Below are 18827 nucleotides of genomic sequence, written 5' to 3' on the forward strand. Positions count from 1 at the left end.
GGCTCTCTCCGTCACTTATTCCATACAATCGTAGTCCCAATTTCATTTGAATATTAAGTAACCAAAATATCTGCAATATCTGTGCCTGTGGTGTTTTAGATTTTTCTAAAAATATTATGTAGTTTTAAAATTACAGGGGCCCAAAGATATGTATGTGAATTTTTAAGACCGCGCAACTTTGAAACCGAATATTTTAACGGAAATCTGGAAGACCACAGGCATAGATATTAGTTCCCGGAACGTTTCTACAAAATTCCATTGAGTATGATTGGTTAGTATTCCAATGAGAGACGAACTACGTTTGTATGGAGCGAGTGACGGGACCCCTCTTAAAACAAGACGTGATATTTTAATTGCTTACGCACATGACTCCGAAAAGTTAGAGGTGCTACCTGGGATCGAACCTTAGACCTCCCGAATAGAACAGGCTATCTTCATTGTCGAGCATCGAATCCCCAACCTCCCGATTACGGCGATGTCTTAACCAACAGGCTATCAAAACTTCATTGCTGAGTATTAGCTAGTAAAAAAATATATTTCGAAACACGCATATTTCATGACATCCTATTTTCTTCCGCGGGAAGCTATTGTCTAATCAGCCATTATTTATTATTATTGTTATCAATTATTCACAGAGCCCTTCGATTGTTGCAACGTCAATAGCGCAACGCTGATTCTCACTATAAAAGCTAGCCGTCGGAACCTCACAGCCAGACTTGATTCGATCAGTGTTTACTACTAAACAGGATCAATTAAGGTAGGTTTTCATTCATATTTAAAAAATACTTTTATTAAAACAACAAAACGTAATCAAATCGTCTCGCGGTCAAAAACTTTGGAGATACAAAAGATAGCAGATTTGGATAGATTCGCAAATAGTATTTTCGCGAGTTTTTCTTCAATTGAATAACAAATTTCTTTGAAAGCTTTTAAAAGTGCAAATTAGTGCAAGGGCAAACAAAATATTGAGTCCTAAAACAGTGACATAAACAACAAAAATGTATTTGTTCCAAGTAATTTCCTTTAAAACAATAATTGAAAAGTCCATTATCTTAATTCTTAAAAGTCTAGTATATGTAGGTATATTATATATTTATAATATATGTGTGTGTGTCCATAAGAATGCCTGGAACAGTTTGGCTAAAATTTTGTATTCATATAATATTTTACGTGCCAAGTTCTACTCGATAGCGCATCATCCCTGAGAAAATAAGTTTTCACAAAAAACTCGAGACTCAGCTGAATTTAGTGAAGTTCAACCACCTAAAAACTGCATAATAAAAAAATAATATAACGATCAGTTTTGTTCGCTTAGTTTGGGCCCGTGGACTATTTCATTCAATAATCACTACCCATATTATAAAAGCGAAAGTGAGTTTGTTTGTTGGTTTGTCATTCGATCTTGCCGCATTGGAGCAAGTAATGGATCGGCGGATTTTTTGCATTGATTATTTTATTCCCGAAAATCGCACAGTTTCCAAGGATTTTAAAAACTTAAATACCAAGGACGAAGTCGATGAGACATCGTCACAATGACTAATTGCATCGGCACAATTCATGACAGAGATAACTTGTAACAAAACATCAAGGATTCGATATCACTGGCAGGAGTCAAATGTTCCAACATTTGACGCTATGAATAGCCAGACTAGCTTATTTTTCTTTGATTTCACGGCACCCATAGCCTAATATTTGAAATATCGATTCAGGATCAAACCGAGAGTTCCCTCACTCTAGTTCACTCCGACATCGCTGTGTCAACATAAAAAACCCCCGACCCAAAAAGAAGGGTGTTATAAGTTTGATGTGTGTATCTGTCTGTGGCATCGTAGCTCCTAAACTAATGAACCGATTTTAATTTAGTTTTTTTTTTTGTTTGAAAGATGGCTTGATCGAAAATGTTCTTAGCTATAATCCAAGAAAATCGGTTCAGCCGTTTGAAAGTTATCAGCTCTTTTCTAGTTACTGTAACCTGCACTTGTCGGGGTCGTTATAAATTTTTAATTTACACTTGTTACTTTACAGAATAGTACATCTTTCGGAACCTCTAAATTTTATTGGTTGCAAATTAAAAAAAAATATTAAGGGAGAATGGTGTGGATTTAACACTTCACAGTGGAAGTGACAATGGCATGATTATAAAACAAACAATAAGACAATAGACAATCGTGGCAATTAAAATATGGCTAGATACAAGCGTCTGTGAAGTTAGCGTATTAGATACTTAGGTATTTTTAAATATCTTTACGATGCAATTATGGAAAAATAGAGAACTTGTAGTATAGGCAGTACGTCATAATCATTTGCAATTCAATTAGCCTTCCATGTTTATGTTCTTTATAAAATTAATGTTGATAAAAAATATAGGTAACTACGCTCCACTGCACTGGTTAATTCTACATCTAGATTCTAGATATCTTTTCTTGTACTGCCAAGACCTCTACTAAAATCAATAGCCAAAACCAACTCTTGCCTACAATCAGGACAGGGATGATCTACCAAATGCGATTATTTAGCTACGAAAATATGCCGTTTGCCAATATCTGCTCAAGTATTGTTACAATGCGCGATGTTCGATCATTTTCTTCTTCTGTTCTTGTTTGGTGTGCCACCACCAGTGCCAGACCAGCACAATGCACTTTGCCATTGTCAAGTAACTTAAAGGAAGCAAATAGGAAATTGGTCGGTAAAAATGCGTCAATTTACTGAATATTATTGTTAGAGATATCATGCCTTTACATAGAGCGCTTATTATATTGGTAAGCCTTCTAAGTTTAGCATTGAAAAGAGTAACACATTCGATTCTATAGATTTTTGTGTCTTCTAGCTTAACCAATCTTAGTACCGAGTGGGTAGGATTTGTACAATCAAAATTAACCTATCTGTTATTTATAATTTCATCGTTTAGACTTATTTTGTGTGTTTGTGTTTGTATTTATGTTTTGTTTGTTTTATTTGTTTCAGGTTAAAAATGAAGTCCTTAATCGTATTGACATTGTTCAGTGTAATCGCAGTAGCGTGGACGAAGCCAGCTAATACGTACACTGACAAATGGGATCATATCAACGTTGACGAAATTTTGGAATCACAGCGCCTCTTGAGGGGTTACGCTGATTGCCTAGTTGATAAAGGTCGCTGCACATCTGACGCGAAAGCCCTTAAGGAAACACTTCCTGATGCTTTAGAACATGACTGCTCGAAGTGTACCCCAAAACAAAAGTCTTCAGCCGACAAAGTTATCAGGCATTTAGTCAACAAACGCCCTGACCTGTGGAAGGAGCTCGCTGCCAAGTATGACCCCAAGAACATTTACCAGCAGAAATATAAGGACAGAATCAATGCTGTCAAGGGAAAGGCTTAATTGTTTTCATCAAGAATAACTCGTCCGTCGGTCTAGAAATATTGGAAGAATTAAGGGGGTGTGCTAGTAAAAAATAATGTCAGTCATTGGTACCAAAGCAAAATTTTAATGTGTCAACGTTTGTATAATCTAAGATTGCAACTGTTAATATGATTAATAAATTCGATATTTAAAAATTTAACGTTAAATTTTATTTTATTAACTCTATCTCTTTTAGTTTTAGTAAAATGAAACAAGAAATATCAGTCTTCAATATTTTCATTTTCCTCTATAAAGGCATTAAATGTGTCTCTATATTTGTTATCCTTATCATATTTGTCTACGAGTTGCTGCCAAGCTTTAGGGTGCTTGTCCATCACAGCTTTAATCACTTTACGGATCAACTGTTTCTGTTTTGGTGTGCATTTTCCACATGTAGTTTCTACAGCCTCTGGTATTGCTTCTGAAATAAAATATATAGGTAACCTATTAGTTGAAATAAAATTTCTGTTTGGAGGCTGAGCACTTTCATACAGGTTTTTGTGATAATCGTATCAAAATACCCTTCTAAGTTGGACCGTTTCCATCTAGACCAAGACCACATCCTAACTTGGCAGCAGGTGAAATCGCAAAAAAGAAATATCACTTATACCTACCTGCTTTACCTCTCCTTTTTCTCGATAGGAAGTATTTAGTGCCCAAAAAAGAAAAAGAAAATATATCCTTGGACGAATAAACCAAAGTAGATTTCATACAAGCCAGCGTAAGTGACTTATTGATTCGGAACTGTTTTATTAGTAGGTAATTTTGATAGAGTAGGTAGGTATATAATCGTCAACATTTTTAAACCAAGTCAGGGTTCAAAAAAGTAATTTGAAAATAATTACCTAACACAGATATGATGGCAGATATTATGAGCTGTACCAAAGTTTTTTTTTAAAATTTCACTATATATATTATATTTTTATTTTTTAATTTGATAACCATAATTTCGTCTGCATTGTCAACCAAATAGAATTCAAAATGCTTACTTTTAAAATCTTTAGCTTTAGCTGTGCACGGTCCTTGTTCAAGAAAACATTTAGTGTAACTCAGAAGAATTCTGTCATTTTCAAGAAGTGGTTTGATATCAAAATCATCGTATCTTGAACTGTAGAATTCTGCTGCCACCAATGATATTGCCAGGGCGGAGATAAAAACTCTTGAAAGTATACTAATCTAGAAAATATTTAGATTTTTATCCAGTTTTCTAGGGTTCCGTAGTCAAGGGATGCCAAGTATAACTGTATGACTAAATCTATGCTATCTGTCCATACGTCTAACATAAATATACTATCTTTAGCCATAATAGGCTGAAATTTTTATAGAATACATGTTACTATAGTCTCTAATACGGCAAATAATAATAAAACAAAATTTAAACCCAAGAAAAATGGGGTTATTCAAGGGGATAAACAGATTCCTCAACAAGATAAAGTTGAGAACTTAAACCCGACTGCGATCGTCTTAATAAACACTGAAATATTGTAGTAACATTGTTTTTCTATCGCTTGGTATATTTCAGTGTTGTAGTACATTTATATTCATGAACTCAGAATTTTGTCTTCTTTCATTTGACATCCCAGTCGATACAATAGCAAAAAAAATTTTTGGAGACCCCTATCTTTTTTCATGTTACATCCGTTAGATCAATTTGTTCGTATAAAATGTAGCCTATGTCACCCGGAACTTTACGACGAATCGATTGACACCTTATTCATCAAAATCGGCCCCGTAGTTTAGGCGCTACGATGGAACACACCGAATCTGGATACAATCATACATACATACATATATATATATACATACATACATACATAGACTGCTAAAATCATAACCCTTTCTTTTGGCTTTGCCGCAGTCGGGTAAAAACCAATTCCTCCAATAATAAATAATTTAATCCTCTTACCATCAGCTGACCTTCCAGTTTCTTTATAAAAAAAATATCCAGAACAATATTACCTGTTATGTACAATGTTGACTTATGTAAGAAATACTGTAACTAAAGCATTCATTAGAAACCCTCATGTATATATATAAAGTGCTCGGAGGCTGTTATTACATGAGTATACAGTAAATACAACCAGCAATTGCTACCTTTGGGGTCAGCTGTGAGTTACTATTTTATTTGTACCTAGTTATTGTACAGTAAATGATACCCACTGCAAATATGATAAAAACATTTAAGTAATAGTTATGTCATGACTAAGTTATTTTTAAGTTAACAGGGCTGTCTCCGTCACTTACTCCATACAATCGTAGTTCCAATTTCATTTAAATATTAAGCAACCAAAGTCCATGAAATTTTGCAGACATATTCTAGAAACTAATATCTGTGCCTGTGGTGTTTTAGATTTTTCTAAAAATATATACATAGTTTTAAAATTACAGGGGCTCAAAGATTTGTATGTGAATTTTTAAGACCGCGTAACTTTGAAACCGAATATTTTAACAGAAATCTGGAAAACCACAGGCATAGAATATTAGTTTCTAGAATAAGTCTGCAAAATTTCATGGACTTTGGTTGCTTAATATTCAAATGAAATTGGAACTACGTTTGTATGGAGCGAGTGACGGAGAGACCCCTCTTATAATTGTCATAACCAGACCATTTTTCACGTCGTAAGAACAAAGTAGATTTTACCGCAAAACTTCTTAGGTGCAGGAATGTTATTTAGGAATCATACTTGCTTAAAATACTATCTGTGATGCATCAGTTGGTATTTGTATTTCTTACCTATAGGAAGTTATACAACACCCACCTAACACTTATCTGTAGTTGAATAAATCCAATAGTAATTAAAAATAGAGCTGTTATAGACGAAATTCACTGACCATGGGTGGCGCTCCAAAATCGATGGGATCCATTTATTTTAGAAGAGAGCCACTCTAAAGTATGATGAAATATAAATACTTTTTGGTACCTACTTGTTTAGAAAAATGTGACAAATATGTGGTGTGAACGCAATTTTAGACAGTAGACACCAATAGTCATGGTTATTATTGATAAACATTTGGTAAACATATATTTTTTCATACAAGTTTACAATATAAATTCATTTTTGGACATAATTTTATAATTGGAAATACCTACTTTTTCATCATGCCAGTGGATTGTCAGAAATCTACTTCTGGTGGGAAAGGAAATCTTGGTATGTTTATTGAGAGAGATCCCAGAATATGTGCAGCTGGACTTCCTACAGCCCAGCCTGAAGAAAAGGTTTCGGATTCCTTACAGAACTATTTGTTAAAGGATGAAGTTGATGCTCTTATTAGTGATGCTATTATACCCTCCAAGAAGCCAAAGCCTTTGCCACCACTTCGTTTCCCAATTCCTCAGGATAAACGATTCGCTGGACCATTTGGACAAGTTTCAGAGCTTATTAAACCACCAATAAAAACAAAATTCCAAACGCTAGTTGACGATTTCAAAGATACTTCATACTCCTCGTATTGGAAAAAACCACTCGGCCGTGTTGGTGATATTGTACCAATGTTTCCCGAAGGCTTTGATATTTTTGGAACGACTTATGGAAAGAAAACTGAATTTCACGGTCGTCTTTATGACATAGTAATGCCGAAGGAGCCTCCAATTGATAAAACCCCTCAAACAAAGAATCCTGGAGTTCAAGCAAATCGCAGTTATTGTACTCCTCCGTACAATCCAGATTTAACGTTTGGTCATCGAACCTTAGTTGATAAACGCGGCATTTATGCTAAATGTTGTCTAACTGATGATAGAATTTTACTTGGTACAAGCCAAAGAACAATTGAAAATACAATTCTCTCAAACCATCAAGAGGTGAACAAAGGAAGAATTGGGACAGTCTTAGCACCAAATGATAACATTAGTAATTTACCTGAAGGATATACTTTTGGAAAATTAAAGGCACCTGATAACTTGCCTGAATGTCTGACGTATTGCGAGATGAATCCAGATCGAGATTTGTGCAAAAAATGTCTAGGTCATTTAAATTCCTTGCGGAAAAATTTATCAAAACGCTTTTTACCCACATTCTTCCGAAGTTTTTATTTGAATCTTAAATATTACGACACTGAAAAGTCTGGTTGGCTTCCGAAAGATGTTGTGTATAAATTATGTGCATCGAAGTTGATACGATTTGATTCTTCTTTAATCGAACCGTTGCTTTCTATGTGGCAAGCTTTTGACGGTTCTAGAATTGAATACAAAACTTTTGTTCATGTGATTAACTACAGAGAACCCTCCCCAGAAATTCCCAAAATACCTGATTTACCACTAGAATGTCTCGACTTTCGCACAACGTATACTGATATGATAAAGTCTGTACAAGAAACAGGTGAAAGAAAAATGGCAGGGTTACCATCGGGTCGATATTTAGATTTAGATTACCCTATAACGCCAGAAAGGTGTTGCAAAGCTGATCGAGCATATTTTCCTCACGAGTCCGATATGAAAGCTTGTGTGTCTCCGAGTGTATTAACTTTGCTTCATGTGAATCACAGAGACATGTACGCTAAGCGTGAACCGCATATCGTTAAACGGGTTTTTGAAGCTACTGGTGAGTTATTGGATGATGAAAAGTTCAATGCTGTATGGGAGGAAGCCAAAAAATACCACTCACAAGGGTGGGTTTGTTACGAAACATTTCGGCGAGCTTTACAAACCTACTCACAGAATCAAGGAAATTAAATCAAATTTAATCAAATTAAGGGAAATAAAAAATAGCTGAGTTATATATATAATGATTTTTTATTATTCCAAACAGAATTTTACTGAACTTTTATTTATTAATATTTAAGAAATTGTCTTACAAAAATGATTAAGAAAAGAACTTGTATTAATTAAGATTTAAGAAACTCTTCCAACGCTTGACGGTACTTTCCTTGAGGATCGTAGAAGGAAGATAATTCCGACCAAATTTCAGGATGTTTGGATTTAATTTCATTTACCAATTGTTTTCCCATCTGTTTTTGCTTATCTGTACATTTTGCGCATTGTGTTTCCAAGACTTCAGGCATTTTTTCTGAAAACAAAACAGAAACCACATAATTAACGGTCCAAAATAATTTCAATAAAAAATGGAGTTGCGTAATGTCGGAATTTTCAATACGTATTACCACGGTAATATTACGTGGTATTACTATAGTACTAGAAGCGGTTATAGGCTAGTGGTGTAGATGTTGGCCTACAGTCGGGGGGTCTAGGGTTCGATCTTAGATTAAGGACCTTAGATTAATAAATAATTACTGCGCACCTATAACATTTCAAAGTTATGTGCGTTTTAAGCAATTGTATATCACTTATTTTAACGGTGAAGGAGAACATTGTGAAAATAACAAATCTTTCTCATTCTGAGACGATACCCGTTCTCAATAGTGAACCGACGAAGGATGAATTGATCATGATTATTATACTAGCATAGCAGAATTACACCCGTATTCACAAATGTTACTATGAGGTCTCATAGTGCGCTCGAACGCACAGTGTTCGTTCCGCCATTCAGATGACTGTATCACGTCAATTTACAATGATCTGATTGGTGGAACCTACCTGCGTTCGAGCTTACTGTGAGACCTCATAGTAACGTTTGTGAATACGGCCGTTATATTATCATTTCTGCCATCATTCAATTTCTGCGTCTGTCATAATCATAAATAGGAATATAACTACAGGTTAAAGATGTGGTAAGTAACAGGTATCTACCATTATATTACAGCCAAGCGGAACGCTTAGATGAAAGTCGGTTGGGAGCTACAGGGAAACTGATAAACGTACCCAAATACTAAATATAGATACACAACTACTTAACAATAAACATAAGACTGCTAAAATCGCTAAACATTGTAGTTTGTTATAGACGTAGAATAAAATTACTGATGACTGAATCTGAGTACTAATCGCTCTATATGTCGCACTATATAAGGGAATTAAGTACTTAGCTACCATGAAATTACGAAGAAATGGTGTAATAAGAATTATTAGTTCCCTTTCATCCAAGTTAGTTCCTAATTCCATGACTACTTAGTAGGTATAGTAACCTAGGTTAGCCCATAGATTTATTAGATTATTATTATAAGTATAGATATACACATACGTAGCGAAAAACCGTAAGTCTATGGATATACATGATCAAAGGGTTAGCCTGCCCAGAAATATAGAAAACTTTCTCCGGGAGCGCCACTTGTATATGGTCTATGTGGTCTATGGTCACTAAGAATATGGTCTTGTGTAAATTAGTTCCACAGGTTTTCTGCAATATGGCAAGGTATTTTTTTTGTCAGGCTTTACCTAGTATCAATAAGATAAGATGATTCCTAGTTTCATGATATTATCACTCTGTTCCTTAATAATATAAGGTCTCACTAGTACTTAATAATCTATTATCTACATAGACTTTATATCGATGATTCTCTATATTTTACTCCGTCAAAGCCAGTCAAAACGTCAAAACCATCGCATGGCGATGAAAGATTAAGTTCATAATTTTCTTTTAAATAATAATCATTTTAAGCATATATTTGTTATAATTATTGAGAGTTTTGATGATAATTGTTTAAAGATTTATAAATATATAATTTTATTAGAAGATGGCTACAAAGTGTTCTACTCAAACAAGCGGTGGTAAAGGTAATATGGGACGTTTCATAGAACGTGATTCTAAAATATGTGCAGCAGGCAAGCCATCTGCTCAACCTGAACTGACTGTTAAAGATCTCCTGACACAATATTGTTTGCAAGATGAAGTAAATGCTCTTATCGGGGATGCAATAATACCCGTGCCTGAAGAAACTAAATTACCGCCCTTGAGGTGTTCACAAAAGCGAGATATGCGCCATGCCGGTATATTTAGTGATGGAAGTGATATTATCAATCCTCCAGTAAAAACAAAATTTCAAACTTTGGTAGAAGATTTTAAAAGCACGATCTATAAGTCATATTGGGCAAGGGCAGTTGGTAAAGCGCCCGATCAAACACCTTTGTTGCCGGAGGGTTTCAAAACATATGACACTGTTTTAGGTAAAAAATATGCATCCAATAATAATTTATACGACATAATTATGCCAAATGATTCAACTCCTGATAAAACACCCGATTCAAAAAAAGCAGGCTATCAGACTAATCGTAACTATTGTTCGTTTGATCCTTTGACAACTTTCGGAAATAAAACTGATGCCGATCCATCTGGAAAATTAGTGAAATGTTGTCTAAGAGACGACCAAATAAGGGAGGGCACTTCTTTAAAAAAGCCAGTTCTGGAAAATCAAGCTAAATATCAATTTTCAACAGTAGCTAGACTGGGAGTTGCGCAAACACCGAATGAAAATATCAATTGTGTACCTGAAGGTTATACTTTTGGGAATTTGTCCCGTCCAGACAATATTGCGGAATGCTTAAGAACCTGTGAAATAAATCCATACAAGGATGAAATAAAAAAATGTTTAGGTCACTTAAACGCATTGCGAAAATGCTTAGCTAAGCGTTATGATAGAAACTTTTATCGTAAGTTTTACTTAAGCCTTAAATTTTTAGACGAATCTAAAAGCGGTTGGTTAAGTAAACAACTTGTTTACAAACAATGTAGTGCTAAATATATACGGTTTAATCCGTCCCTTATTGAACCACTCTTGTCTATATGGCATGCATTTGATGGATCTCAAATTGAATACAAAACATTTATCCATGTAATTAATCATTACGAACCGTCTCCAGAAATGCCCAAAATACAAGATACAGACATAGACTACAGAACTATTTACAGCGATTCTTTTAAAGACTGCTTTAGTCATGACACTACCGGCCCCATGGCTGGAACACCATCAGGAAGATACTTAGACAAAGAATACCCAGTCACTCCCGACGGTTGTTGTAAAGCAGACAGGACTTACCTTCCTGAAGAGTCTGATGCAAAAGCATGCTTGATTCCCAGCATATTTACTTCGCTTGGAGTAGATCATCGTGATATGTACGCTAAACGAGACCCAAAACTTGTCAGAAAAGTTTTTGAAAACGCTGGAGAAACATTCGAGGATGATGAATTTGAAGCAATCTGGGAGATTGCTCAGAAGTACCATTCCCAAGGATCGGTTTGTTTTGAAACTTTTAGGCGCTCTATTGTCGAATATAAACGCGCTAAAGTATGAAATAGCAGAAGTTTATAATAATGTCAAGTTTGAAATAGTTGATAAACATAATTGTATATTCAAGTACTTTGAAATTATGTTATGCTACTTAGATTTATTTACGTAATAATTAATACTGTTTGATTTTATTATTATTATTAAAGAGTAATATTAAAAGTTTTTGAATTAATTCAATCTCAAAATATCGTAGCAGATTCTAACTTCACCAACTCTTAACAACAAGCTTCACGCTGGAGGGAAAAGAGACTATGTTCTAAATTATACAGGTACCACTTTAAATAATATTCATCATCATCATCATTGTCAACATCAGGCACTTTCAAACGCCAATATCACTACCTATGCATAATATTATAAACGCGAAAGAGTATTTGGTTGATGGCTTATTGGTTGGTTGGTGTTTCTATCAATCGCGTCACAACGGAGCAACGGATCGACGTAATTTTTTGCGTGGGTTAAACTGGAGAGTGACATCCTACTTTTTACTCCAAGAAAGAGTTCCCGCTAGATATTTAAAATCCTAAATAAACACAAACGAAGTCAGGGGGATTAGTTCGCTAAATTATTATTACGTATACTTCAAATTTTAAAAGGAAAAATAAACTATTCTTACCTTTGAGTTTCTTAACTTCTGGAGTACAAGGTCCTTTGTTCAACAGACATTTAGAATATGAAACTAACAGCCTGTCATTACCCAGCACTTCGCCGAGATCTATATCATCTAAAGAATCGTATTTATCTTCAGCCAAAGCCAAAGCGGCAACACACAGGACCAGTATGATTAACTTCATTTTCAGTTTCTATTAACACCGATTAAATGTACTGCTTAGATCTAGTTGTAGTACAATATGATTAGAATAGTGCTGTTCCTGCATTTATATGTGTGATCTAAGTTCATGCTATTTCTTGGAATGGTAAGCAGAATGCAAACATGCAGTAATTACAGGTCTCACTAATATGTCCTTGTTACAACAATATATTATAGTCCGATGCTCGCATTCAATTATATCAAGTATTGATCATAATTAAATCATTTAATTTTCTGTCCCAGGAAATCTGATTCAAAGCAATGAAAAGGAAACTTTATCTTATAATCTTTAGCTAAATAATAATTTATTTCTATCATAAATAATTTAGTATTTTTCCATAAAACATAGTGTTGCAACATTGTTCAAATAATTCCCATCTACATAGAATCCTAATATCAAAACATAAAAAAATATATTAAATCCTTTCGAGGTAACTCCTAAGCTGGTAATACTTTGAGGATTTATTCTTTTCATTTACATTTATTGAAGTCGTTTATGGAAATACAGGATTAAAGTAAAACAATAAACTTATTTAATACAGACAAGATTAATTGCGGATGGAAAATGTTTATTAAATTAACTTAAATAAGGCTGAAATAAACAGAAAGCGCAACGGAACGTGTCTAACGCAGTTCTCAATTATGTGTAAACTAGTAACAAAACTTGCATTTAAAAAAGCTATCATGTCAAGTCGATGTTGATTTCTTCAACTGAAACTTGCAGCAATTGACACAGTGCAAGTTTGCCAGAGCGACTTTTTTGACTTTTATTGCTAACTAGCTGATGCCCGCAGCTTCGCCCGCGTGGATTGGTCAGATCCCCTGCAGCATCAGGATTGAGGAGTTGGAATCCAAATTTTTTATGAAACAATGTCGCAAAGTTCCTCTATCGATTAAAAAAAAATTACGTAAATCGGTTGAGAAATCTCAGAGATTTCGGTGTACATAGGTAGAGAAACACAACTCCCTTTTTGAAAGTCGGTTAAAAAAGTAGCCTATGTTACACCCTGGTCAATCCTCTACTTGTCTGTGAAAATCCCGTCAAAATCGGTTCAGCCGTTCCAAAGATTAGCCTTTTCAAACAGACAGACAGACAGACAGACAAAAATTTTAAAAACGTGTGATTCAGTGTTGGTATCGTTCAAATAACCCTATGAGCTTAATATGAGGTAGTTATTTCGAAATTACAGACAGACACTCCAATTTTATTTATTAGTATAGATGGATATTAGGCAAAGTGCGAAAGCTTTCACAATGCAAAGCACGCGCACAGCCGCTCCCCTAGAGTCTTTCACGTAGATCGTCAGTGCTACGTTTTAATCGTCAGTGTCGTTGATCAGCTTGAAAAGAAATTCAGCCTTGCAGTTGAAGATGAGCTACCATATACAGCTTGACATGTTCTACACTGTTCCTTGAATTACAAATTATACGTTTTTTTTTTTTTTTCAGATGCAAGTTAGCTCTTAACTGCACTGTGAGTAAAGTCTAAGATAGAAGCGGGCTAACCTGGAATGGGTGTGGCAGTTTTTACTAAACCCCTACTGGTTTCTATACCAATACCGTGGTATTGTAACCGAACGCTAAATCACTTGGGTAGGCTGGTAGGGTAACTAGCTGCGGCCGAAGCCTCCCACCAGACCAGACCATACAGAGATTTAGTACGTTTAGTGTCACGTGTGTTTCCGCCGCGCGTTGTGTGTGTTTCAGGACTAAAGACTATGCTAATTTCCCGTAACTAAAAATGCGTAGAGGGCCTCTCGATTGATTTGTGTAGGGTCGTATTTCTCTAGGAGTTCAGTGAAGCGGGGCTCGCTCTTCGCCCTAATGCCGAGTAGCATCTTGCGTACAACCATTTTCTGTTTGGGAGAGCACCGTCCGCAAGCCGTTTGCAACGTTTCAGGCAGTACACCTGGAAAATCATAATTTTACATTATAAAACTCGAACGTTGCATAGTTGATTTTTCTCATGGCAGAAACTTCGCAGAAACGCGATTTTCCTGGCGCTTTAGCTTCTGAAGCTAGGTTTCTGACTCGTATCACGAATAGGTCGCAGTAACAAGGTCGTAATACCTCTTACGCATTTCAGCTAGAAGATTTTGTATAAATTTTCTTCAAGATAAGTAAAAAATAAGATCTACATCTGTATAGAACAATCGTAGCGGTCATACTTTGGCAAAAACAAAGAACTTAGAACCAAGCTTTCACAACAACTTTTTTTTTAACCGAAATTATGACGGTGGACACCTAGTAAGCGACTTTTGAAAATGTATCATACTATATAAGTGAACCAAGAAACCACCGGTGTTTCTATTTTTTAACTAAAACATTTACTTAGATATTAAGCATTCTGTTCTGCTTTTAGAAAAACTATTGATTCTAGTGACTATAATTAACAATAAGAAAGTTGGCCGTTTCAGAGGCACTGAACTTTTTTTTGAAGATGCACGTTCATTGATCGTCACTGTCATATAACCAGTGATTATTCATCTGTTACATTAATTAAGGCAGCCAATAGTTAAGGTTTTAGGAATGAGGCTTTTTATGTAGATGTTATGGTCCAAACTGAAATTCCGGCACATTGCGATAGTAATCTTATAAATGCCGGTAACGCTTAGTCGAAGGCCAAATCCCTGGCTTCAGTCTGACGAGTTTTCAGAAAACTTATAGCAATGAGGAATAAGATGCAGAGATAAACACATTCAAATACATAATTCAGGAATCTAAACCCGAATTAATAAAATTAGGTTTTGTCTTTGGACTAAAAATTTAGGCACTCTAAGGATGGACTGAAAACTCACTAGACAAAAGCTCGCTCGGCATTCCTGACAATTGCCTAGGCCAATAGCTGTGTGCTGGCATTTAGCTTTGGACTATAACATAGGCACCTACTATGATGTTTCCTTATGATATTAGATTCATTAAGATTCAAGAGAGCAAACCAAGCCCACTCAACGAGGAAGTTTATATTCAAACTAAATAGGGAAATGATGCAACTTACGTTTGAAATTCTTGCCGTCCTTAGTGCAAGGGCCCTTTTCCATGACGCATTTGTAGTATGCGAGTAAGATCCTGTCGTTCTGTATGATGGAGTCGGCATTGAAGTTGTCGTATCGGTTGATGAATTGCTGCTGCGCTGAACTGAATTGTTGTGCTATGGAGGATGCCACCACCGTTAGCGCACATACGCTCAACAACCAGTGTTTCATTTTGTTCTGGTGAAAAAAAAAATATTTTTAATTTAAAGATATTATCTTTTTGACGTGACAACGTCTTATAATTCGATAGAGCCGGCTGCACGCACGAAAAAACATGACTCATGCGGCGTTACCTCGCTCTGAGGCGTTCCATGTGAGGCTTGAAGTGCAAGCGAGAGTGCGGAACGAGCGACAAAGAAGCACAATCGGCCTTTGTTGTCACGTTCAACTATCGTCAGTAAACCGACTTTACAGACAACCAATTTTTTTTCAAGTTTGGCTTATGTCTACAGAGCCTGCTCAGACTTTTGATTCACTCTCTGACATAAATATCTCTAGTTCTCTATCAAGCAACAGCGCACATAATATGCTCAACAACCAGTGTTACATTGTGTTCTGGTGAAGGATAAGTGCAAAATTAAAAATTTATAACACCCCCGACAAGTGAAGGTTACAGTAACTAGAAAAGAGGTGATAACTTTCAAACGGCTGAACCGATTTTCTTGGATTATAGCTATAAGAACACTCTCGATCAAGCCACCTTTCAAACCAAAAAAAAAATTAAATTAAAATCGGTTCATTAGTTTAGGAGCTACCATGCCACAGACAGATACACAGATGTAACACAGATACACAGATACACACGTCAAACTTATAACACCCCTTTTTGGGTCGGGGGTTAAAAATATCAAGTTCGGTTTAGATCTATCGAACACTCTTTGACTGAGCTCAGATTTTGGTTTCAGCTAAGACTAGACAGATTTACGTCTCTGACATAAATGTGTCCAGTTTTAACTAGCCACGGCCGAAGCCGGCCACCAGACCAAACCAGTCATTATCCTTACTTAACATAATTTTGATGCAGCATTTATCTTCAAAAGAGGATTAATTATTACTAATTCATCACGTTCGGTAAGTATATGGATTTAAACTGCATTGACATCGACGAGTTATATCGTCCGATGTTATTTCGATCAATTTGTCGTGAAGACGAATCGTCTCTTGTAAGTTGGAGAAACAAAGATCTCAAGACTAATGATGCGGCATTTACCTGTATCTAGAACATACCGGTCAATTAAATGTTATTGTTAGCTTGCTATAGGAACGATTAGCCTTAGGAAAAACTCCTTAATAGCATAAAATGCTATGAGACATGACACAAACTGGTTATTATTCAACTTATTGTGATTATTTGAATAATAAAGTTATAATTTATGGTATAGGTACCTATCTTACTGTGTACTTGTTTTGTATTGGGTTCTACGATTTTATTTGTTGTGTTATGTAATAATAGGTAGCACATTACACTGTCCAAGCCTGAAGTAAAGAAATTGATCCGAAGTGATTTTAACTAAAGAATTAAAATTAATACCGTAAAATATCATTAATATAACAAGATCGATTTGACAAATACAATAAAATATTATGATTTCGTGAATAGATCTAACACATTATAAATACAAGTACCTATTTACACTGTTAGGTATTGTTTAGGACTCAAGCGAGGGTTCTGTCCATGATTTTTGAGTCTATAATCTATTAATACTTAATTATTATTTAAGTAAAAAATTTTCAAAAGAAAAATAAAACCGACTTCAAAAACCACAAACACTAAAAAGTAAAAAATAACTTTTATTTAGCTACACGTGTAATGTACCTAGGTATGAAGTCGAGCGAGCATATTAAAACAAAATTAGAAATCCAAGAGTGAAGCTCGCCCGACTTCATACCTAGGTACATTACACGTGTAGCTAAATAAAAGTTATTTTTTACTTTTTAGTGTTTGTGGTTTTTGAAGTCGGTTTTATTTTTCTTTTGAAAATTTTTTATTTCACAATTTTTAGTGGCCCACTGTACTATAATATGCTATGCCCAGTTAAAACCCTACTGTTTACTAAGCTATTACACTGATCGCGAGCAATTTGCTCCTATCTATTGAGGAGTTCTGTTCTCCATCTCCGAAGATATTCATCAGATCTTCACCAAATTTATATGGGACCATCTGCACAGTATACCCTTTCAAACAAAAAAAAATTTTCCAAATCGGTCCAGGGGTCTTTGAGTAATCGGGGAACATACATAAAAAATAAAAAAAAAAAAGATTCCGACGAATTGAGAACCTCCTCCTTTTTTGGAAGTCGGTTAAAAATCAGAAAGAAAAAATTGGCTTTTGTTTCTTTATAAAATAGGTAGTCAAAATAAAATTGGAGTTGTTTTGAAAGGAAATGGATGACAATAATAGAACTCTACTTCTTTCAAAGGGTTGTCCCTCTGAATGTTAGTAAAATAATGGGTTTGTAATAGGTACTAATAGGTATATAGCCTCGATAGCTCAACGGTTAAAGGAGCGGATTGAAAACCGAAAGGTCGCCGGTTCAAACCCCACCGGTTGCACTATTGTCGTACCTACTCCTAGCACAAACTTTACACTTAATTGGAGGCGAAAGGGGAATACATATTAGTCAGCAAAATTGGAAAATACATATTAGTCAAAAAAACTTTAAAAAAATAGTCAAAAAAAAAAAGGGAATACATATTAGTCAAAAAAACTTGGCTAATATTCTTATTAAAAAAAAAAAAAACAAAAAAAAAAACAAACCTACTTAAGTATAAAGAAATCAAAAAAACTCTTGTACATTCCTTACACAAAAAAAAAGAAAAGACCGTAAACATTGACCCGGCCAGTTAATGTAGAGCGTCACTTTCTACGCAAAGTAAAAATGTTTAAAATCGAAATGGCCACTTACGGTTTGAAGAAAGTGAGAAAGTCTTGTGCGGGTCCTTCGATTGCCACGGCCAGTGTCGGTATGGGCCTTGTGTGGGCCCGTTACCAACAGTGGGGTGAACTGTGAACATTTCTCTAAACCAGTCCCAGGTCGATGTAACGGGCCGCATACAAAGTACACTGCGCCCGGAACAGAAGAAAGTAGTGAACGGAAGGCCGCATCAATGTATTTTTTTGTTCTTGTGAACTGAATCTATTTATGTGTTGACCTTGACTGGAACGTACCTACCTAATTTTGGTTTAATGGCGTTATCACATTTTAGGATCTAGGTCCTAGGGAACAAACTAGGCCCAAGACGAAGTCTTATGTATCATAAATTCTAGTTTTTTATTATCTACTTAATATTCACGGTTTTCGGATTTATTGCTTTACTTGTGTTATAAGATCTACCTACCCGCCAAATTTCATGAATCTAGGTCAACGGGAAGTACCCTATAGGTTTTCATGACAGACACGACCTCTCGTAAGAGAGTAGTATATTCTTTGGACACGACGGACGGACAGACAGACAGACAGACAACAAAGTGATCCTATAA

At 35.4% G+C, this 18827-nt stretch overlaps 3 protein-coding genes across 3 annotated transcripts; 1 reads left to right on the forward strand and 2 right to left on the reverse strand.

Annotated features, from left to right (window-relative positions):
- Nucleotides 1-659: 659 nt before the first annotated feature.
- On the forward strand, nucleotides 660-3542 carry LOC123875627 (allergen Tha p 1-like). The gene is made up of 2 exons (XM_045921560.1): nucleotides 660-757; nucleotides 2965-3542. The coding sequence occupies exon 2, from the start codon at nucleotides 2972-2974 to the stop codon at nucleotides 3359-3361; it is 390 nt and encodes a 129-aa protein (XP_045777516.1). The 5' UTR covers nucleotides 660-757; nucleotides 2965-2971; the 3' UTR covers nucleotides 3362-3542.
- LOC123875844 lies at nucleotides 3436-18405 on the reverse strand. The gene is made up of 8 exons (XM_045921893.1): nucleotides 18253-18405; nucleotides 15310-15523; nucleotides 14034-14220; nucleotides 12941-12962; nucleotides 12117-12303; nucleotides 8312-8385; nucleotides 4372-4558; nucleotides 3436-3803 (listed from the first exon to the last, which is right to left on the reverse strand). The coding sequence occupies exons 2-8, from the start codon at nucleotides 15515-15517 to the stop codon at nucleotides 3604-3606; spliced, it is 1065 nt and encodes a 354-aa protein (XP_045777849.1). The 5' UTR covers nucleotides 15518-15523; nucleotides 18253-18405; the 3' UTR covers nucleotides 3436-3603.
- Nucleotides 8146-12369, reverse strand: LOC123875635 (allergen Tha p 1-like). The gene is made up of 2 exons (XM_045921575.1): nucleotides 12117-12369; nucleotides 8146-8385 (listed from the first exon to the last, which is right to left on the reverse strand). Exons 1-2 carry the CDS (start codon nucleotides 12292-12294, stop codon nucleotides 8204-8206), a joined length of 360 nt encoding a protein of 119 aa, XP_045777531.1. The 5' UTR covers nucleotides 12295-12369; the 3' UTR covers nucleotides 8146-8203.
- Nucleotides 18406-18827: the final 422 nt, after the last annotated feature.

This window comes from Maniola jurtina, chromosome 20, assembly GCF_905333055.1.
Source record: "Maniola jurtina chromosome 20, ilManJurt1.1, whole genome shotgun sequence".
Taxonomy (NCBI): domain Eukaryota; kingdom Metazoa; phylum Arthropoda; class Insecta; order Lepidoptera; family Nymphalidae; genus Maniola; species Maniola jurtina.

Excerpts from the sequence above, each read along its gene's own strand:
- LOC123875627 (XM_045921560.1), top strand. The coding sequence starts at position 2,972 with ATGAAGTCCTTAATCGTATTGACATTGTTCAGTGTAATCGCAGTAGCG.
- LOC123875635 (XM_045921575.1), bottom strand. The coding sequence starts at position 12,294 with ATGAAGTTAATCATACTGGTCCTGTGTGTTGCCGCTTTGGCTTTGGCT. Across the intron at positions 8,386-12,116 it reads AGAAGTTAAGAAACTCAAAG|AAAAAATGCCTGAAGTCTTG; the intron begins GTAAGAATAGTT and ends TTTTGTTTTCAG.
- LOC123875844 (XM_045921893.1), bottom strand. The coding sequence starts at position 15,517 with ATGAAACACTGGTTGTTGAGCGTATGTGCGCTAACGGTGGTGGCATCC. Across the intron at positions 14,221-15,309 it reads GGACGGCAAGAATTTCAAAC|GTGTACTGCCTGAAACGTTG; the intron begins GTAAGTTGCATC and ends ATGATTTTCCAG. Across the intron at positions 12,304-12,940 it reads TACACATAATTGAGAACTGC|AAACTGAAAATGAAGTTAAT; the intron begins GTTAGACACGTT and ends CGGTGTTAATAG.